We start from the raw sequence: 22,630 nt of genomic DNA, 5'->3' as shown, positions 1-22,630 counted from the left end.
ACGCAAATTACGTCAAGGAATCAAATCGATGAAACAAAGTTCACAAGCGTGATTCCAAACGGAAGTTGCGTTGTCAACTTTAAATTCACAATCGCAAATCATTTGTAGAATATAAACACAAAATATAACAAGTTATGGATTTTTTTATTCAAAATTAATTTAGTTCTAATTTTTGCTTAGTTGATTAAATTTATCACATAAATTAATCAACTTCTATAGGCCACATAAGAGCAAGAGAACCAATTCTCTTAACAAAAAATAAATTGGCCATTAGAATGCAAAAATATATTTGAACTATAAATCAATTAAACACAAGAAAAACGCCTAAGGTTGGCTTTGATACCACTATTGGGGTTTCATGAATCATGTATAGGTAAAATTAACAAAAAGAACGAAGCAGAAACAAAGATGATATATTTTATACATGATTCTCCGAAGGCGTTGTTCGTGTGTTTCAATCAAAAATCTGAATATATATATATATATATATATATATATATATATATATATAAAAAAGAGTTAAACAAATTACTTCTTGAACCGCACTTTAAATGAATTGGTTCGGATGTTCTATAGTTCAAGCCCCACAAACGTCGACCTCTAGTTCAGACACACCAATAATGGACGTTAAATGGAGAGAGAACTTTGGATAATCACCACTATGATCGTGCTAACAATCTCATGGAGACAATCTGCTGAATCCTTGATGTATTATAGTCATAGCCCAAACAAGAGAACACTCTTCTTTCTCGCGTCTCAAAAAAAAAAAAAAAAAAAAAAAAAACAAGAACACGCACACTCTCTCTCTATTTTCAGCAACACTTTGTTATATCCCCAAAAAGCATTTTAAAAATATATAAACTTAAATCAGCAACAGTTGCTAATTGAGGGATGATCAACAACTGTTGCTGATCGTCCCCGCTCATGCACGACTTCGTGCATGATGGTCAGCAACTGCTAACCGTTCATGCACGATTTCGTTCATGATGGTCGATGGTTGCTGACCATCCAAATTTCATGCATGCGCATGAAGCTTTAAATATATATATATATATATATATATTTAATTAGTTATTAAAAGGCATTAATTAATTAATTAACTGAATAAATAATTAATCAATCAATCCCCTTTAAAAATAAAAAGAACATAATTTTTATATGTACATTTGGGAATACATTAACATATATTTACATTGGGCATGTATGTGCATCATATGCAAATAAGCTCATGACTACAATACAAATTAAATTAAATCTCATTTAATTTAATTTCAAGTCAACACAATTCGATTGCAATAATTGCAAACACATTTGCAACATTATCTCTCTCTTGTTTCACGTTATCCTAATTGTTTATGGTGTGTGACATCCCTAGGTTCATCACTAAATTAGTAGTAAGACTTAGACTAACACATTAGTATTCTCAAAAGAATTAATTGTCTTGATTAATCTTTAGGTCCTACAAGCCATGATTGACATCTAACAATATGTCATGGCTACCCAAATAGTGTGAATGTTTTAAGAACATAATAAACCTGTTAGCTTTGACTACAGTGTAATTTAATCAATTTGTCTTACTATGTCCTGATCAAATAAAGACCATAGAGTATTTGTCAAGTCACCAATTCGATCATATGCACAAATCTAATTGACATACATTTTATTCGAGATATAAACAATTTATTCTTGGTTATAACACATGCTGAGGATTTCAATGTAGTGTCATAATTAGATTGAATATGACATCATTATTATACCTTGCATGTAACAAGGAGACAAATTCCATATTGCGCACACGTGCTATATAAACAAACTATGACCATTAGGTATAAAGACGAATCAACGACCCGGCATTACATGTACCTGTGAACCATAGTTGTTCGACACACAAGTTAGCACTATGCCTCAGGTCTAAGGATTATTTAAACAAGACCAGAGCATTAACAATTAGACATTGACCACGCTAAAAGCTTCCATGTTGCTAATTATTCCATATGCGTCACGTTCAGTGAACTTGTCTAATACAAACACTCGTATTCTAACTTAGGCATCATAATATTTAATGACATGTGACTCATCATTCCCTTAAGTACGGGTTCAACGGGATTATAAATATCCACTCAATAATCCATTGACTAAGAACGGGTTTAAAGATTCAGCATAATTATGAATCCGTCACATATATTCTTAACATCTCAAGAATAGGTCTAGTTGCAATCGATCTTATGGAATCATTCATAAATATAAAATAATTGGACAAATGAATGAATACGTCATTGCCATTAATTAAATAATAATAATGATAGTACAACTGAAATCCCTAATATGTAACTATTACATATTACATTTAGGGCATACATCCAATAGGGGGAAGTTACATAAGGAGGAAAAAGGGGAAAAGAGAGAGAGAGAGAGAGAAAGAAATGGGAAGGGGGAAGAATCGGCAAAGAGGGGGAAATCACGTGGGGAGGGGGTTAGGGTTTTTTTTTTTTAACCCTAATCGGTTCCGGAATTGGGAACTGCCGGTTCTCAGGAAAGGAGAACGGGAACCGGAACCGATCTCTTCAGCACCAGGAACCACGCTCACCCCTATTGGAAGATGTGGAAGCAATCACCCCATAACTCAGTCTCCCTTTCTCACACTCTTTAGCTCCACCAAGGTCAAAAGAATTTTAAAAGACCCTCCAAAAATAATGAAGATTTTCTCGGTGGACTTGGTGCACTTTAACGGGACTTCAGAAAGGCGACGAATCTTGCTTGATGTTCCACCCTAATTAATTACCAGCAGTCCATGCTCCGCTGTCCACACCCAAAACTAGTTTGCACCACCAAGATAAAGGTCTCTCTGCATCTTCGGTTTCTCATTTCTCTGCGCTCTTCTTTGATACAGAGAAGCAGGCATTCTTCGTTTCTGTTCGGCTGTAGCCATCTCACACCTTAACTAATCATTGTACAATTTCTCTTACGTCATTAGTATTCGATTGACCAGACTCAGAAGTGAAATCTTTCGTGAGCTGAATTTGTTTGCTTTGGTGAGTTTCGCAGGGGAGCAACTATGACCACTGCTGGTGAAACTGGGGTTCCGGCTAGGCTAGAGGTTCGTGCCTCAATTCGCTTGTTTTTGTCTTGCTTTATAGTTTTATCAGGAATACCAGCTCAGGGTACTAGTGACATGTTAAGAGTCAATTTCTTAAATTTTTCAGGGGAAGTTCAAGGCCATGGTGTTCTGTTGGGTCCTTGGACTTGGGTCTCTTGTTGCTTGGAACAGCATGCTGACCATCGGAGATTATTACTATAAAGTTTTCCCGGCAATCAACTGCGGGTTATTCCCAATTTTCCACATTTTTTAAAGCCAATTCTCTAATTTCTCTGTTTTCTGTAGTTAGTAAACTCTGTTCTCTTTAGCTGTCTCATATTCATATGGTTCATTTCTTCTTCACCGACCTGATAGCAAGAGGAGTCTGTTGCGATATGGTTGATTGCGGTGTGACGTCCGGATGAGTTCTTAACAAAATCATCTAAGAAGTGCTTTCAGGACTTGCAAACTCTATACCTGCCTTTCTATATCTTATATTTTCTTTTTTTGGTTTATAATTTGATCAGGGCAATGTGAAGTCCCAGGTTGATTGTGCTACACTAATTATTTGTTTTGTGTTGGCTGAAGCATTACCATCCTTCAAGAGTGCTTACCATTGTTTATCAACCATTCGCAAATTGGGACGATGGCTATCTTAACGTACCAAGAATCCAAAGTCGATACAAGGAAGAGGAATATAATTGGATACATTCTTTTCACTCTAAGTACACTCTTTCTCTTAGTTGTAAGTAGTCCGAAGGCATAAAACTTTCCTATTCATGGCTTGAGCAATTGTCTAACTTAAGTTATTTTCCCTGAATTCTAGCATCTTACATTGACTCCATTGCTGGATTTCATACATGATAGTTGGACTTAGCAACTTCAGGGAAAGGGGAGTTTGGCCTTATTTCGGTATATGTGTGCTCGTTGCCTGCTTTGGAGTGGCCAATGCTCATGTTCAGGATGGTATGGTCGGTGATCTGTCTTTCATGTGTCCTGAATTCATGCAGGTGGGTGCTCTCCTAAAATTTTTGTTGCATTGTTTTTGCAACTTATGTCCTTAAAGATACATCTTTCGAGTCAGATCTTGACCTTTCAACATCCGACTATGATGGATTTTCATTTATGCAGTCGTTTTTTGCTGGAATAGCTGCATCAGGAGCTCTAACATCTGGTATGAGGCTGATCACGAAAGCAGCCTTTCACAAGGCTCATGATGGACTTTGCAAGGGAGCTAGTATGTAATTCTTTGTTGTCATCAGAAAATCTTCTCAATTTCCAGATTCATCCTTTGTATTAGAAGTCTTGTTGTTAGTGGAATTTTAGCACTCAGGCGAGTCTAGTTTTGCTTGATAGTCATCTGTCACATGCCAATAACATGCAATCCTTAAGGACTTACGTTCTATGCCATAACATGTTTTCATCTCTAATTGTAAGGTATTATTGGTAAGTAGGTAAAACCCAGCTTCGTTTGTCATGCTCTGCGTATACACAGAAGGAGCTCATGGTGCAATAATCAGCTTTGTCAAGTGAAAGCAATATGCAGAACTCTTCTCACCAATCTTAAATTTGTTTTTCAGTGTTGTTTATGGCAATCTCCACATTCTTCGAGTTCATCTGTATCATTCTGTATGCGACTTGGTTTGCTAAGATTCCAATTGTGAAGCACTACCGCTCGAAGGCGGCCTCAGAAGGTTCCAAAACTGTCTCAGCTGATCTTGCTGCCGCTGGAATCCAAACACAGGTGTCATAGCAGTGGAACTTTCTCTGTTGTAGTTGCAAATTTTATTGTTCCTTTTAATGTCACTAAAACCTTGAAAACTTTGAAATTTTGGCAGGATGGAGACTCTAAAAAGATCGATTGAGCAACAAACAACTATTGTTTCAGAACATAGATTATGCCATTGATCTATATCTTATACATGTTTTGACACTAACAATCCTCCCAGGCTTTCTCTATGAGAATACCAGAACACACCAGTTGGGATCATGGTGAGTATTGAAAAGAAAAGCCAATTTCTCTACCTCAAGTAAATGATACAATTCTCAAGCATATCAGATACTCTGTCACGTCTTGTAAAGGTTTGTGCACTCGCTACAAACTTGCTTCACCAGTTCTGTTTCAGGTACGCACTCGTTCTGATTGCTATGTACAATGTATGGGATCTCATATCTCGGTACATTCCCCTCATTGGCTGGCTCAAGTTAGAGTCCCGAAAGGGCCTCTTGATCGCGATTGTCGCCCATTTCTTGCTTGTCCCCACATTCTACTTCACGGCAAAGTACGGTGATCAAGGGTGGATGATAATGCTCGTTTCCTTCTTGGGCTTGAGCAATGGATATCTCACTGTCTGTGTTATGACAGTAGCACCCAAAGGCTACAAGGTTTGAGCTGAACATCATCTCTTGTTTTGAAGTAGTGTTTATTTTACCATAATTTCTACTTACGATTCAAAATGGGGTGAGCTGTTTTTCAGGGACCAGAGCAAAATGCCTTGGGCAACTTGCTTGTCCTTTTTCTCTTGGGTGGGATATTTTCGGGAGTTTCTTTGGGCTGGCAGTGGATCATACACAATGACAAGTTCTAGTGAGGAGCACTGGGGAAGGGAGTTATTGTCCCAGGGGAAGGAAATGATAGGATCTTCCCATTCGTAGATATTGAAGAGGAGAGAACAAGCCACACTTTGCTTTCTCTTCAAATGAAAAAGCTCGTCGATTCTACAAGTAGAATGTAATGATACATTTGTATTTATTAATTGCAAGTAAACTAGAATGCAATGATACATTTGTATTTATCAATTTGCAAGTAAACATATCGTTTCATGCCGGAAATGCTTGTACTTTTACGCTGGGCCATTGGAAGGGAAAGGAAAAAAAGGATGAACAGAAATGAGTATAGCAACAAGACAGCAAAGCGGTTTTTATCAGCTTCACTACATTGTAGTGTTATCTTTGTAAAGCCTAACTCGGGGTATCTTTCAAATTTTATGGTTGCTTCAAACTTTAGCATAAATTGCGTAGAACACCCTCCTTGTCTACGAGTCCGAACAGCTGTGACTAGAGATGCTATATGCATGACAACCTTTTCGAACCTTCCGAATTACAAGAACACTCTAAAATAACACACGATTCTCATATTACCTTCCTCTAATGATATTCTAGAATACACAAGAACCTTAAAGATGTTTAGAAGCTTCAAGGCTTGCCCGCTCTTGCTGGTCCATTGTACATTGAAAACCCCTAGACTGTGATACTATCATCATGGTCTCCAATTCGACCTAATAAAGGGTTGGGTATGGGAGGGTCAGTTCACATTGAATGAAATCTAAAAGTCCTTTCTCCAAGGTCTCATTTGTCACTTGATATAAGAAAATATTGAGTTTTTTTCTTTATTAAACAATCAGGTCTGGGCAAAACCAGATGAAACCTAAGTGGACAGGCTCAAAGCTGAATTGAACATTACCTACCTAGGCCTTCTTAGAATATGCTTTGGGCCTAGTGGATCACCTGTCCAAGATCAAGCCCACTTTCCAGATTTCTACGCCCCTTGCTCCTACATTAATTGGGTACCCTATTATATCATTTGCATACAATTGATTTGAGAGGCTTAAACACTCATTATCAACCAACTTTCTCCACTACATCGATGGGTAGGTGATGTGGGCTGCTCATAAAATGAATGGGCTTGGCTGAATTTTTTCAGACTTGTTGGGTGAGCAAAGTTCCAGCCCAAGTAAGTGGGCAAGCCGGGCTTGTACAAGGGCCTTCAGGCTCGATCCGGCCCACTCATATATTTTTAGAAGGAGATTTAAAATATGTTGTATCGATAATTTTATTTTCATACTTAAAGTTTATAAACAATAATTGCAGAAAAGTAAGCCTAAATTTCTAATACGGTAGAGGAAAACAATATAAAACTCATAGTTCAAGCAAAAGCATAATAACAGATCCCTCAACTTATGTTCCGTTTGTTTTCCAATTCCATTCATTTTTCAGTGGAAAAACTTTTAAAAAACACAATGAGGTAAGTATATTAGAAGTCCCAAACTTGTCACAAAAGTGCAATTAAATTTTAAAACTTTCAAAAAGTATAATAAAGTTTCCCAAAATTTATTATGAAAGTGCAATCGAGTCCTAAAAATTTCAAAAAATTTAATCAAATCCTAAAACTTATTACAAAAGTATAATTAAGTTCTAAAACTTTTTAAAAATACAATCAACAAAAGAACTTAATTAGATCGATTTGATAAATTTTAGGACTTAATTGTACTTTTAAAAGTTTTAAAATTCAATTGCATCTTCGTCACAAGTTTTATAACATATTTGAATTTTTTGAAAATTTTATGAGTTAATTGTATTTCGTAACAAATTTTAAGACTTTCAATATACTTGTCCCAAAAATAAAAGAAAAAGGAGGCTCACTTGTGATATTCCCTTGGACCGGCCAGGGCGAGCCGAAGTGGGACCTTAGGAGGTCTGGGCGCGAGCAAGCCCAGCGTGGACCTGCCCAACGAGCAGCTCTACTTGTGAGCATTGGTGCGCCTTTTTAACCGATTACAAATACCAAAAAGATTAGAAAAAGAAAAAGATTTTAAAAAAAAAAAAAATAGCACTGAACATTCCCTTCTTCGGAAGAAAAGGTTTTACAGGTGATGGGACCTAAAGTTATGGGTTAACTCCCAACATTTGGATGACTGTCAACAGCTCAAAGTCGAAACAACGGCTTTCCTCCTTCGGGCCAAAGCGGGAAAACCGGTCATCAGCTGCACGTTAAAAAAGTTCAACCGTCGCAACCAAGATCGAACACGTCGTCCACTAACTTGACATTCACGTCTAGCAATCCATTCATCCTTGGTTCGAAGAAAAGCAGTTGCATGAGAACTTCTTCTCGAGAACACCACATGTTTCAAAAACATGCACGACATATCATGCGTACTTTCGTTACCAGGGTTTTTGGTTTTTAGTTTTTGTTTCTTTCTTCTTCTTCGACGAATATCGAAAGGATGGCTTGCTGTTAAGGTAACGTGAGCCTTCGTACCTTGCTCTTTCTGCACTCAAAACCATTATAAAAGACCAGACCTGCATGGAAAATTGCATGTTCAAAAATCACGAGAAGGAGGGTGATCCGCATTGTTTCGTCAGGGATTTGCATGCAACCCCACGGCCCGACCGTGTCGTGAGTTCGCCGTTAAGTCAGTGATCAAGGTTATATCTGTTCTTCCATCAGCCCTTCTTCATTTCTAAAGTTTCCACCCAGCTGATGATATTATATTGTATCATGTGTCTTTCAGCTCTTATGATATAACCATAGGTGAGATAGGCTGCGTTTGGTTGGACTTTTGGGGAAAACATTTGAGAAAATGCAAAAATTTTAAGTTAAAAAAGTTTTCCAAAATGCAAATTTATTTGGTAAATTGTAATCTAAAAGTCTATTATAAAGTAACTTTAAGTAAAATAATGTTTGGAGAAATTTTTATTTACGAAGGACTTTTGTGATTAAAAAAAACAAGAAAGAAAATAAACAGTTGGTCGGCGAAGGGCAAGGAGTTACCAGTGATCAAAATCTATCGTCAACAGCCGACGTATAAGATTGCAAGATCTTAGGCGACCACCGAAGACCACCAACAAGGGCAGCCGGGGTCATGCAACCCTCGGCGAGGTCATGCAACCCAAGCAAAGGGCGCCTAAGGTCATGCAACCTCGGTGAGGGCCGCCTAGTCGTGTGACCCTCACAACCCTCACAGAGGTTGCATGACCTAAATTTGGGTTGCTGTGACTCGAAGGGGTTTGTGCAACGTTGCAACTTGTGGAGGTCGCGGCAACCCAAATCGGCGACCCCTCGCAGAGGTCATACAACCTAAGTCGCGCAACCCCTCATTGATGTAGCAACAACCCAAATTAGTGACCTCAATAGAGAAGATGAATAGTGTCATATAACGAGGGAAAAACAAAAAACCAAAAAGATAGTGAGGATAGTTTCGAAAAAAAAAAAAAATTATACTACCTTAGCCTTGGATATGCCAAGAAAGCTTAAAGCCCAAGGAAGCTTAGGACTTGCCTTGGACTTTTAGCCTTCTAAAAGTAGGCCTTCGCAAAATGGGGTTTAAAAAAATTTGCCAAAAGCATGCATATAAGCCCTCCTGTCCTTTCTTCTCCTTCAACATTCATCAATTCCTCTTTAAAGCACGGCTATATAGTTGAATCCAAGTTTATGAGCTGGAAATTAAAAGATAGAATATTTGAGTCCAGTATTCTCTCTAAATTTATTTGGAGAATAGTTGCTCGTTTTATTCAATTTAAGTGCGGAAGTTTGAGATAGTAACATGCATAGCTAAAAATATGTTTTTGGTGATGGCTAGGAAGAGTTTCATATGCCAAAGGCTAATCCAATCATGTCCATTGAGTGTGTTCAATAGGAGTTTTCACAAGAAACCTATTCCAATTTCTAGGAAAAGCCCAAACTTGGTTGAACACTAAATTAGCCCTATTATAATTATGGTTATAATTATGGTTGATGGATCAACGAAAGCCAATAAATTAATATACGTCTTTTCTGTTCACGTATATCTTTTGGATTCATGAATTTCCTAAACTTTTCTATTCACGTATCTATTGAATTCATAAATTTCTTATATTCATGTATCTTTTAATTCATGTATTTATTGAGTACACGAATCTCTTGAATTCATGTATTTTTGGATTCATGAATCTCTTGGATTTACATATCTCTTAATTCATGAATTTCATGGATACATGCGTCTATTTAATTCGTGTATCTCTTCTGTACATGAACTAAAAATCTCTATAAATAGATAGGAGTATAGAACTTCATAAGAGGTTTTGGTTTTCTAACTCGATTCCAAAAGAGCTTTGAGATACTTTTCTACTCTTCTGATTTTTCTGAGTGTGCTGGTTTAATTAAACGGTTCGACTAAGTCTTATTTGCATAGTACTAATCCAAACAGGTTCAAAGTGTTGTATCTTGAGAGACATAGTTCGTGAATTTGTGGAGCACCTTTGGCAGGAACTAATCGCCTTAAGGAGATTCGGATATCCGTACCTCACCTCCAATTTTATGTTCTGATTACAACAAACAATTCATTTTCTTTAGATTAATTTCCAACAATCTTAAGTTGATTATCTCATTCACTTTTTGTTGTTTTTGTCAGATTATTAAGATGACTGAAAACAATCAAGTGCTCTTCAATGTCTCAAATGTTTCAGGAGACGTTCCTTTGGTCGATTCGACCGTTGTTATGGAAGATGTTCAACCCTCAAGGTCTGAATTTGTAGCAGTCAATGCTATGAGCCCTTGGGCCAACACCAACTTTGGTGGTGCAGGTACAAGTCATACGACTGGTATGCCCCGGGACTGTTTTTCAAAACAGTACATGCCAAATAACTTTTGGCTCCGTTTCTAGAGGGATAGTTCAACGAACTTTGCCTACTGTGATGGCAATACCTCCAATTACAACTAATGAGAAACCGGATAAATTCACTGGAGTGGGCTTTAAACAGTGGCAGCAGAAGATGTTATTCTATCTAACCATGCTAAATCTAACTAAATATTTATTGGAGGTGTGCCCGGTAATTAGTCCAAATGAGCATGATGTCATGATGCTCGGTGCATTGGAGGCTTGGAAGCATGGGGACTTCTTATGCTGAAATTATATCCTTTAATGTTTAGTGAATTCTCTTTATAATGTTTATTGTAATATTGAATTTGCTAAATAGTTATGGGAGTCCTTATAGAAGAAATACAAGCTGAAGACGCCGGCACCAAGAAACTTGTGGTTGCCAAATTCTTGGACTACAAGATGGTGGATTCTAAATTTGTCATTAATCAAGTTCAAGAATTACAATTAATTCTAAGTGACATCTCTGTTGAGGGAATGATACTTAGTGAATCATTTCAAGTGGCGGCTATGATTGAGAAATTGCCTCGGGGCTAGTCCGATTTCAAAAATTATTTGAAGCACAAACAGAAGGAGATGAGCCTTGAAGATCTCATTTTGCACCTCAGAATTGATGAGGACAATAGAAGGAGTGCGAATCCTTCTTCTAAGCCAAAGGCCAACGTTGTGGAATCTTCCAAATCCAAGAAAGATAGAAAAAGGAAGATGTCTTTTCAAGGAAAAGACAAGCACTGTCTCCCATTCTTATGATGCAACAGTGCTTTCCTACAGCGTTATTAAAGGTACGCTATGCATTTAATGATTCCTATAACTTAGAATGTAACATTCAAGTAAGATATGGTAGAATATATTTAATAATGTACATATATGCGTGGAGCTGGCGACTCTATGAAAATCTTTAAAGGCTAGATTTTCTAAAGCACGCATGAATCCCAAGAGGTTCAAGGCCGAAAGAACGAACACAGCCGAGAACCAATCTTAAATTGGAAATACTCCGTGTGAGGTTTATTGTCTAGGCTTACACAAACAACTAGCAATTCAAGGCTTAGTCCATCAATTAGTTAAATAAGTCCGATAAGCTTTCACTAAAGAAGGTTCAAAGCGAAAGCTACCTATCTTGATGCGGTGTATTTCAACAAGCATGCTCAAATTCCTTCGAGTTAAAAATGTTTTGTTAATCCATTAATGTAGGGGATTGTTATAATTATGGTTATAATTATGGTTAATGGATCAACAAAAGCCAATAAATTAAGATACGTCTTTTCTATTTACGTATCTCTTTTGGATTCATGAATTTCCTAAAATTTTATGTTCACATATCTATTGAATTCATGAATTTCCTAGATTCTTGTATTTTTAGTTCATGTATTTATTTTGAGTACACGAATCTCTTGAATTCACATATCTTTGGATTTATGAATCTCTTGAAGTCATGAATCTCTTGGATTCACGTATCTCTTGATTCATGAATTTCGTGGATACATGCGTGTATTTAATTTATGTATCTCTTATGTACATGAACTAAAAAGCTCTATAAATAGATAGGAGCATAGAGCTTCATAAGAGGTTTTGGTTTTTCCGACTTGATTCCAAAAGAGCTTTAATATACTTTTCTATTTTTCTAATTTGTTTGAGTGTGCTTATTCAATTGTACAGTTCGACTGAGTCCTATTTGTATAGTGCTAATACAAACAAGTTTGAGACATTGTATCTTGGGAAACATAGTTCGTGAATCTGCGGAGTACCTTTGGCAGGAATTAATCGTCTAGATTCGGATATCCATACCTCACTTCCAATTTTATGTTCTAATTACAACAGACAGTTTGTTTTTCTCTAGATTAATTTCTAACAAGCCCATCACAGACATGAGACAAATCGTGTTGCAAGTTGGGTAGCCAAGGCCCAAAGACTAAATTATTTGCTTTGTAATTGGTTAGCTTATCCCCTCAACCCCTCTAGGAGTTACTTTATTTGGATGCTCCCTTAGCGAGCACTTATGTTTGAACTCTTTTTATTAAATAAATTTGTACTCCGATCTAAAAAAAAAAAAAAAAAAAAAAGAAACACAATCTCAAAGGTTTCCGATACCAATTTAGACTCTCGGTTTCCTCGCAATAATGAAGAACGCCAGTCCCCACACACTGTATCTGAATCTCTGCATCTTTCTCCCAAGATAAATACCCACATCTCATGCTTACAATCCCTTTTTGTCACCCACAAAGGTACAAAACCCACCTCTTGGTCTGCTGACTTTCCGCCAAAGATCAGAACTTTCTCCTCAAAATTTTCCCGGCAATATCCCATTTTCCAGGAAAATTCGACCGACAGCCCAACAGTGGAAGACGAGGCTCTGCCGGACCATATGTGGTGCAACCAGATCGACGCCGTCAACGCCAAAGTAATCGCCCAGTTATGGAGAACAAGAAGCTTGGTGAAATTCGCTATCTGCAGCGCAAGCACCTCTCTCTCTCTGCTTTTGGATTATTTTTGTAAGGTATTCCTTTAGGGCTACAGCGTGTGAACATGAAATGCAGCGAAGGATGATCTTTTCGTCCATATTGATTCCAAATCGAATAAAAAATATCGCTCACGTTTCTTGTATTTGGCGTTTATTCTGTGCTCTATTGCCGTTGATTAGCCATTTTCTAATCATCCCAAATATAACTAGTCACCGCCCAATTGAAATTTCATCAAATTCAGAATGTAATTGTATACAAATTACCAAAGTTAAAGCAATCTTTTAACAAGATGCAATCCATGGGCATGACCTAATCTCTGTGGAAAACAAACGACAGGATCTTCACAATCGACCAAATCTTAATACAATATGTATTGTAGACTTTTCAAACCTTCCTGGTTCTCCTATAGCTCGAATGAATAGAATGTGCATAGAAAAAGCTTAAGCATTCTTAGCTTACTGTCTACTTCATGTCCAAATTTATCTAATTCGATACCGTGGTGTACTATAAGCTAACAAGTCTCGTGAGAATCAATGAAATGATTCAAATGGAGGGGAAGATACCCTCTTGAAGAGTTGACTACTTAGTTCCTGTACTAAAAGATAATCTAAAGGGTCAAAGAAGAAGAAAGTCCAATAATGCAGAAAATATGAGACTTTAGGATTGGCTTTACCATCATGAGGGTCACTAGCTTTGGGTCCGCATTTCGGTGCAGGAGATGGTCATCCCAGCCAAGTGCGGTAGCACAACGCAATCCCTATCATCATGGCATCCACTGGACCCAAGCGACAGGTGGGGTAGGTTCGAGTTGGTAACCAAGCCTTTGAAAATCCTTCCTCCACGTCATATGAGCAAATGTTAAAAATACTTCTTCATGAAATAATTGGGGCAGTGCAAAACCTGACAAAACCTGAGTGGGACGGGCTTATGCTGACAAAGAATAATATAATAACCTAGGCCTTCCCAAATCTTGCCTGGCCTAGTGGTCAGCCTGTCCTAGCTTTCTACGCCCTTGCCACTAAATTAATTGGCTAAACTATCCTTTTATTAACAACTTGGATTGGAGTGATTTCAGAGATTTCAATTCTCATGTTGTCAGGTTTTCTTATCGAGTTTTTCACGACATTACAAAAAAATTCGTTGATAGATTTTCTTGCTCACTCGATAGAAAATCATACGGTACTTTGATATCAACCGTTTTCTCCACTACTTCTCCTCCCATGATTTCAGCTCCTCGACTTTGTCCCTTTCTTATTTTTTACCTGGGGGTCGACGTGATCAACAATTGGGCGATTGGTGGGCATGATCAAGTTCTCCCACAAGATGGACCATTTGGATGAACTTTTTGGATTCGATCGGCAAGCTTGGACAAAAATTCCGGATTTAGTGAGTGGGTGGCCCGAGCTTGGGCAAGGGCCTTGAGGCGTAACCTGGCCCGCTCAAATATGGTATAAAAATAAATAAAATTTAATAATTAATAAAACGTAATTATAGGATTTTGTGTAATTTTATTTATTGCTTCGCATTTGAGTTTTATACCATTTTTTTTTTTACTATATTAGAATGCCAGCTTATTTTATCCTATTAGTGTTTATAAACATATTTATTAGAGTAAAATTACTGAAAAAAAAAGGTTTATATAGACATTTTCCTCTCACCCCGGTTGATGTGATATTTCTTCTCGATTAAATAAATTGACCTCATGTTGATATAATATCTTGGAATATAGAAGCGCTTATATATTGCCTTCTATTCACAGCCTCCTACAAAGTTATCTCAGACTTTGTTAGGTGACAAAATAAGGGTGTTTGATTTTAGGAGATAATTTGTATTTCATTACCTTCTGTATAACAAAAAAACATATATACTCTCCCCCTAAAATGTAGGCTAGATTTTTAGCTTACTAAAAAAAAATTGATCTCAAAATCTCCTGCTCTGATACTCAAATAGAATCTATAGAACCAATATCAATAGTTCTAAAAATCTAAGTTGTTAGATAAAATTATGATTTAATATTTAAATATTCTCACAAAAGTTATAGCCCTTTCCACAAAAACCTACTATAGTGCAAAAATGAGCAAACACTAGAGAGTGCTACATAGTATAACAAAACATTAAGACTAGAGGCCATTATACTTGCCTTCGACTCAATTTAGGTCAACAATATTGCTGCCAATCTTATGATCAGATGTGAACTTTGTGGATCAATTTAGAGGTGGAAAACCATATGAAACAAATTGGAATATATACACTATTTGCTATAATGTAAATCTAAAGATATCAAATATATTTGTAAAATTCTATAATATTTATACTCCATTTGTTTTATGAAAAAATTCGCACTATTTGGAAAAACAACAATATTTTTTGTGTTCAATTGAAATATTAAAATGAACTTAAAATTATTTCTTGTTATTTAGAAAGGAAAATTTACTTTAATTCCCTTATAGAGATACGTACTATTTAATGTTTGATGTAAGGGCTACACATGCTATATTATATTGAATTAAATTTTCATTACATAAATAGTTTTATAGACCGTAGACAATCTATTATTTTCCTCTTATGAAATGTCATGGGTGCAGCAGCCTTGGGTTACTTGGGCTTGTCTACTAGGTCCTAGACTCAAGTGTTAAGAACCTCTGCTTAAGTGTCTAGGACTAGGCCTTGATCTGAAGGGAGTTGGACGTGGCCACTAGGGTCCATAAGCCTAGGCACTAGGGTCCTAGTCATAGGAAGTAGGGTTTCTTAGGCCCAACCAGTAATAACATGAGTGCGAGCACCGAGGGCCCTACCCCAGGTGTTAATGACTTGGGTGTGGGATCTAGGTATCTAGACCAGCCACTAGGGGCCCAGTCATAGGCATTGAGGTCTCAAACTCGGCCTCAAGGGATTTGCGCAGCCTTTGTGGATTTGAGTCAAGCAAATGAGGAACTAAGCTTAGGTGCCAATGATTTGGTAATAGGAGCTAGGTACACAAGATAACCTTCAAGACTTGAGCTTAGGCATTGAGGTCTCGGTCTGAGCTTAGCTGTTAAGGACTCAAGCACACGCATCGAGGTCCTCATGTCCTAGCACCAAGGCCCAAAGTCTAATTGCCGAGTGCTTAGTTATATTTTGAAAAATAATTTACAATTTTTAAATGAGGAAAAATCTGAATTTCAGTATAGATTTTTCATTGGTTATGAAAGAAATCTTCCATTTTGACTTATTTTTCTAAGTGATTCAAAAATTAAAAAATGCGGAAAATGTTTTTGGATGGATTTTTTCGGAACAAATGAAACATCATAAATTTGGCCTTTCAGTGAATTAATTTTCTTTACTCAAGAACAAATGTCACATCAACCTAAGTTATTTCAGCTTGAAACCAAGCTGAAGTCAACAAAAGTTGATTGCCTTATTTTGGCTTTTTAATATATGAAGACCAACCACCGAGCCCCCACGAAGCTTAAAGTTTCCAATGAAACTCCACAGAAACATCCTCATTCAAGTACAACTGGAAGTGCAAATCCCGAAACATGAGACGTATACAAAAAATGGTATTCTAATCGTTAATCTAGGAGTACTGCCGTATAATTTTTTTTTTTTTTTTTTTATCCCATAGTTGTTAATCAGTATATATAAACATATATATGAACACGTCGTATGAATATTTTATCATGTATATAATTTCATTTAATGTTTCTGACGTGACATGACAGGCCTCAAATTTTTTTATCATTGCATGTCAATTGATAGCTGAAACAGCAGATAGAGACTGCTTTTATTAAATGAGAACGATAAAACTCTTATACACAATGATAAAGTAGACGTCAACTCCGTTCAAAAGTTTCTACCAATATTATATCTCCTTGGTCACGATAGAAAATTGAAGCCTTTCCAGATAGGCAAAGCGGATCACCTCTGTTTTTTTGCCCGAAAAGCAAAGTTAATGAACTGCGAATGCATGAATAGTCTCACACCAAAGATTCATGAGGATAACAATGGAATCTCAAAAGAACCTTTGTGGTCCTCTCTCTCCCCCGCTTTTAGGGCTAAAAAGTGTGAAATGCAGTGAGCAAGATATTTTCGCCCATATTGATTCTCGAATACACACTTTTGGCTACATACGAAAATAACGGCTATAGCAAAATTTTCTGTTTGTCCTTTTATATTGTGTCCCCACTTCCCTGAATATAACGAGTCACCACCCACTTGAAATTTCTTCAAAATTTATTACTTATTTATATATTTATTTCCATAGTTAAAGCATTTTTTTTTAATACTAGATGCAATTCCACGTGCATGACTCGATCTCTGTGGAAGACAAAAGGAGGGGATCCTTACAATCTTGGATAAGATAAAAAAAAATGATAAATTATTACATTCGTTTAGCCCCTTGCCGCCCTTGTAATTTAGAGATTTTAAACAATAACTAAGCCCGTAAAATTTCTTATTGAGATTAAAAGGGAGTTACTTGATGCTTCATGCATAATTCTCTCAATTTTATCCTCACAACTCCAGCCCTACTTTTTAGAGTTTCCAAAATTATAAAACGTGGTAAATAAGCTGAAAGTAATAAGTTGAAAGGGCTCGACTCGATCTCACTTAAGAAACTCAACATGCCTGAAAATATGGATCTTGCTTGCCTCATACACTTCAAAATTTTCACACGTCATGTTTAGTTGAGACGTCAACCTACCAAAGAACTTTGACTAATCCTAGTAACCACCAAAGATCAGATCCTTAATTTTTGGTAAAAGAAAGAAAAAAGAAGTGAGCTGTTTCACAATTAATGCCTCACATAAACATTTTTAAATTTTATATTTTCAAAATTTATTTTCCTATATTATCGCTCACGTGCCATATCCATCAACGACGGTCAAAAACGGCTTGCGTTCGCATTGGAAGATGTGGAAGCGATCTCCCCATAACTCGGCCTCCCTTTCTCACACTCGTTAGCCCCACCAAGGTCAAAAGAATTTTAAAAAACCCTCCAAAATTCTCTCGGTGCACTTTAACGGGACTTCAGAAAGGCAACGAGTCTTGCTTGATCTACCACCCTAATTAATTACCAGCAGTCCATGCTCCGCTGTCCACACCCAAAACTAGTTTGCACCTCCAAGATAAAGGTCTCTCTGCATCTTCGGTTTACTTTTTCTCTGCGCTCTTCTTTGATACAGAGAAGCAGATATTCTTCGTTTCGCCTTCGTTTCTGTTCGGCTGGAGCCATCTCACACCTTAACTAATCATTGTACAATTTCTCTTGCGTCCTACGTTCTCGATTGACCAGACTCAGAAGTGAAATCTTTCGCGAGCTGAATTTGGTTGCTTTGTTGAGTTTTGCAGGGAAGCAACTATGACCACTGCTGGCGAAACTGGGGTTCCGGCTAGGCTTGAGGTTCGTGCCTCAATTCGCTTGTTTTTGTCTTGCTTTATAGTTTTATCAGGAATACCAGCTCAGGGTACTAGTGACATGTTAAGAGTCAATTTCCCAAAATTTTCAGGGAAGTCCAAGGCCATGGTGTTCTGTTGGGTCCTTGGACTTGGGTCTCTTGTGGCTTGGAACAGCATGCTGACCATCGGAGATTATTACTATAAAGTTTTCCCGGTAATCAACTGCGGGTTATTCCCAATTTTCCACATTTTTTTTAAGCCAATACTCTAATTTCTCTGTTTTGTGTTCTGTATTTAGTAAACTCTGTTCTCTTTAGCTGTCTCATACTGATATTGAAGAGTCTTGACATTGGTTGAGTTCTGAGAATTGCAGCTCAGTAATTGTTTCCTCGATAGTGTCTGACTAGAAAACAGGTGTGTCCAATGAATTTTGCTAATCAAGTCGATCTGCTGAACAATAATTTTATTGTTGTCATCTTGGCTATGGTTCATTTCTTCTTCACTGACCTTATAGCAATAGTAGTTTGTTGCGATATGGTCGATTGCTGTGTGACATCCGGATGAGTTCTTAACAAAATCATCTAAGAAGTGCTTTTAGGACTTGCAAACTATATACTTGCCTTTCTATATCTTATCTTTTCTTATTTCGGTTTATAATTTGCTCAAGACAATGTGAAGTCCCAGGTTGATTGTGCTACACTAATTATTTGCTTTGTGTTGGGTGAAGCATTACCATCCTTCAAGGGTGCTTACCATTGTTTATCAACCATTTGCAATTGGGACACTGGCTATCTTAACGTACCACGAATCCAAAGTCGATACGAGGAAGAGGAATATAATTGGATACATTCTTTTCACTCTAAGTACACTCTTTCTCTTAGTTGTAAGTAGTCCGAAGGCATAAAACCTTTCTATTCACGGCTTGTGCAATTGTCTAATTTAAGTTATTTTCCCTGAATTCTAGCATCTTACATTGACTCCATTGCTGGATTTCACACATGATAGTTGGACTTAGCGACTTCAGGGAAAGGGGGAGTTTGGCCTTATTTCGGTATATGTGTGCTCGTTGCCTGCTTTGGAGTGGCCGATGCTCATGTTCAGGGTGGTATGGTCGGTGATCTGTCTTTCATGTGTCCTGAATTCATGCAGGTGGGTGCTCTCCTAAACTTTTTGTTGCATTGTTTTTGCAACTTATGTCCTTAAAGATACATCTTTCGAGTCAGATCTTGACCTTTCAATATGGTGGATTTTCATTTATGCAGTCGTTTTTTGCTGGAATAGCTGCATCAGGAGCTCTAACATCTGGTATGAGGCTGATCACGAAAGCAGCCTTTGACAAGGCTCATGACGGACTTCGCAAGGGAGCTAGTATGTAATTCTTTGTTGTCATCAGAAAAACTTCTCAATTTCCAGATTCATCCTTTGTATTAGAAGTCTTGTTGTTAGTGGAATTTTAGCACTCGGGCGAGTCTAGTTTTGCTTGATAGTCATCTGTCACATGCCAATAACATGCAATCCTCGAGGACTTACGTTCTATGTCATAACATGGTTTCATCTCTAATTAAAAGATATTGGTAATTAGGTAAAACCCAGCTTCGTTTGTCATGCTCTGCGTATATACAGAAGAAGCTCATGGTGCAATAATCAGCTTTGTCAAGTGAAAGTAATATGCAGAACTCTTCTCACCAATCTTAAATTTGTTTTTCAGTGTTGTTTCTAGCAATCTCCACATTCTTCGAGTTCATCTGTATCATTCTGTATGCGACTTGGTTTGCTAAGATTCCAATTGTGAAGCACTACCGCTCAAAGGCAGCCTCAGAAGGTTCCAAAACTGTCTCAGCTGATCTTGCTGCCGCTGGAATCCAAACACAGGTGTCATAGCAGTGGAACTTTCTCTGTTGTAGTTGCAAAATTTATTGTTCCTTTTAATGTCACTAAAACCTTGAAAACTTTGAAATTTTGGCAGGATGGAGACTCTAAAGAAGATCGATTGAGCAAAAAACAACTATTGTTTCAGAACATAGATTATGCCATTGATCTATATCTTATATATGTTTTGACACTAACAATCTTCCCAGGCTTTCTCTATGAGAATACCGGAACACACCAGTTGGGATCATGGTGAGTATTGAAAAGAAAAGCCAATTTCTCTACCTCAAGTAAATGATACAATTCTCAAGCATATCAGATACTCTGTCACATCCTGTAAAGGTTTGTGTACTCGCTACAATCTTGCTTCACCAGTTCCGTTTCAGGTACGCACTCGTTCTGATTGCTATGTACAATGTATGGGATCTCATATCTCGGTACATTCCCCTCATTGGCTGGCTCAAGTTAGAGTCCCGAAAGGGCCTCTTGATCGTGATTCTCGCCCGTTTCTTGCTTGTCCCCGCATTCTACTTCACGGCAAAGTACGGCGATCAAGGGTGGATGATAATGCTCGTTTCCTTCTTGGGCTTGAGCAATGGATATCTCACTGTCTGTGTTATGACAGTAGCACCCAAAGGCTACAAGGTTTGAGCTGAACATCATCTCTTGTTTTGAAGTTGCGTTTATTTTACCATAATTTCTACTTAAGATTCAAAATGGGGTGAGCTGTTTTTCAGGGACCAGAGCAAAATGCCTTGGGCAACTTGCTTGTGCTTTTTCTCTTGGGTGGGATATTTTCGGGAGTTTCTTTGGGCTGGCTGTGGATCATACACCACGACAAGTTCTAGTGAGCAGCACTGGGGAAGGGAGTTATTGTCCCAAGGGAAGGAAATGATGGGATCTTCCCATTCGCAGATATTGAAAAGGAGACAACAAGTCACACTTCGCTTTCTCTTCAAATGAAAAAGCTCGTCGATTCTACAATTAGAATATAATGATACATTTGTAATTATTAATTGCAAGTAAACTGGAATGTAATGATATATTTGTATTTATCAATTGCCAGCAAACATTTCGTTTCATGCCGGAAATGCTTGTACTTTTATGCTGGGCCATTGGAAGGAAAGGAAAAAAAGGATGAACAGAAATGAGTATAGCAACAAGACAGCAAAGCGGTTTTAATCAGCTTCACTACATTGTAGTGTTATCTTTGTAAAGCCTAACTCGGGGTATCTTTCAAATTTTATAGTTGCTTCAAACTTTAGCATAAATCCCCTAGAACACCCCCTGCCCCCGCCTACAAGTCCGAACAGCTGTGACTAGAGATGCTATATGCATGACAACCTTTTCGAACCTTCCAAATTACAAGAACACTCTAAAATAACACACAATTCTCATATTACCTTCCCCTAATGATATTCTAGAATACATAAGAACCCTAAAGACGTGGAGAAGCTTCGAGGCTCTCCCAGTCCTATTGGTCCATTGTACATTGAAAACCTCTAGACCGTGACACTATCATCATGGTCTCCAATTCGAGCTAATCAAGGGTTGGGTATGGGAGGGTCAGTTCAGAGTGAAATCAAATCTAAAAGTCCTTTCTCCAAGGTCTCATTTGTCAGTTGCTATAAGAAAATATCAAGTTTTTTTTTTTTTTTTTTTGCTTTATTAAACAATTGGATCTGGGCAAAATCCAATGAAACCTAAGTGGACAAGCTCAAGGCCGAATTGAACATTACCTACCTAGAACTTCTCAGAATATGCTTTGGGCCTAGTGGATCACCTGTCCAAGATCAAGCCCACTTTCCAAATTTCTCCGCCCCTTGCTCCTACATTAATTGGGTATCCTATTATATCGTTTGTATACAATTGATTTGAGAGGCTTAAACACTCGTCATCAACCAACTTTCTCCACTACATCAATGGGCAGGTGACGTGGGCTTCTTATAAAATGAATGGGCTTGGCTGAATTTTTTAGACTTGTTGGGTGAGCAAAGTTCCAGCCCAAGTGAGTGGGCGGGCCGGCTTGTACAAGGGCCTTGAGGCTCAGTCCGGCCCACCCATATATTTTTAAAAGGAGATTTAAAATATGTTGTATCAATAATTTTACTTTCATACTCAAAGTTTATAAACAATAATTGGACAAAAGTAAGCCTAAATTTTTAATACGGTAGAGGAAAACAGTATAAAACTCATTGTTCAAGTAAAAACATAATAACAAATCCCTCAACTTATGTTTTGTTTGTTTTCCACTTCCATTCATTTTTCAGTGGATAAACTTAAAATAGATAAATAAGTGCATTATAAGTTTTAAAATTTGTGACGAAAGTGTAATTGAATTTCAAAACTTCCAAAAAGTACAATTGAGTCATAAAACTTATTACGAAAGTACAATCAAGTTTTAAAAATTTCAAAAAGTTTAACCAAGTCCTAAA

General features: G+C 37.4%; 2 protein-coding genes across 5 annotated transcripts; both read left to right on the top strand.

Moving 5' to 3' along the window:
* The first annotated feature begins 2,932 nt into the window (after positions 1-2,932).
* On the top strand, positions 2,933-21,277 carry LOC104441105 (equilibrative nucleotide transporter 3). 4 transcript variants are annotated; one of them, XM_039310983.1, is made up of 10 exons: positions 2,933-2,950; positions 18,279-18,331; positions 18,437-18,540; positions 19,054-19,209; positions 19,332-19,475; positions 19,589-19,694; positions 20,035-20,198; positions 20,293-20,447; positions 20,582-20,840; positions 20,933-21,277. In XM_039310983.1, exons 2-10 carry the CDS (start codon positions 18,289-18,291, stop codon positions 21,041-21,043), a joined length of 1,242 nt encoding a protein of 413 aa, XP_039166917.1. In that variant the 5' UTR covers positions 2,933-2,950; positions 18,279-18,288; the 3' UTR covers positions 21,044-21,277. The 4 variants fall into 4 exon arrangements, with proteins under 4 accessions (XP_039166917.1, XP_039166916.1, XP_039166918.1 ...); XM_039310982.1 differs by lacking the exon at positions 2,933-2,950 and adding an exon at positions 17,927-18,061; XM_039310981.1 differs by lacking the exon at positions 2,933-2,950 and adding an exon at positions 17,995-18,183.
* On the top strand, positions 3,056-5,664 carry LOC104442687 (equilibrative nucleotide transporter 3). The gene is given in 11 exon segments (XM_039310719.1): positions 3,056-3,097; positions 3,204-3,308; positions 3,665-3,712; positions 3,714-3,821; positions 3,944-3,965; positions 3,968-4,086; positions 4,208-4,313; positions 4,657-4,851; positions 4,933-5,068; positions 5,203-5,461; positions 5,554-5,664. Coding segments are annotated over 11 exon segments (1,251 nt in total).
* Positions 21,278-22,630: the final 1,353 nt, after the last annotated feature.

Source organism: Eucalyptus grandis, chromosome 4 (assembly GCF_016545825.1).
Source record: "Eucalyptus grandis isolate ANBG69807.140 chromosome 4, ASM1654582v1, whole genome shotgun sequence".
NCBI classification, from domain to species: domain Eukaryota; kingdom Viridiplantae; phylum Streptophyta; class Magnoliopsida; order Myrtales; family Myrtaceae; genus Eucalyptus; species Eucalyptus grandis.
Note: the sequence above shows the minus strand (reverse complement) of the source record. Positions and strands in the feature narration are given on the sequence as shown.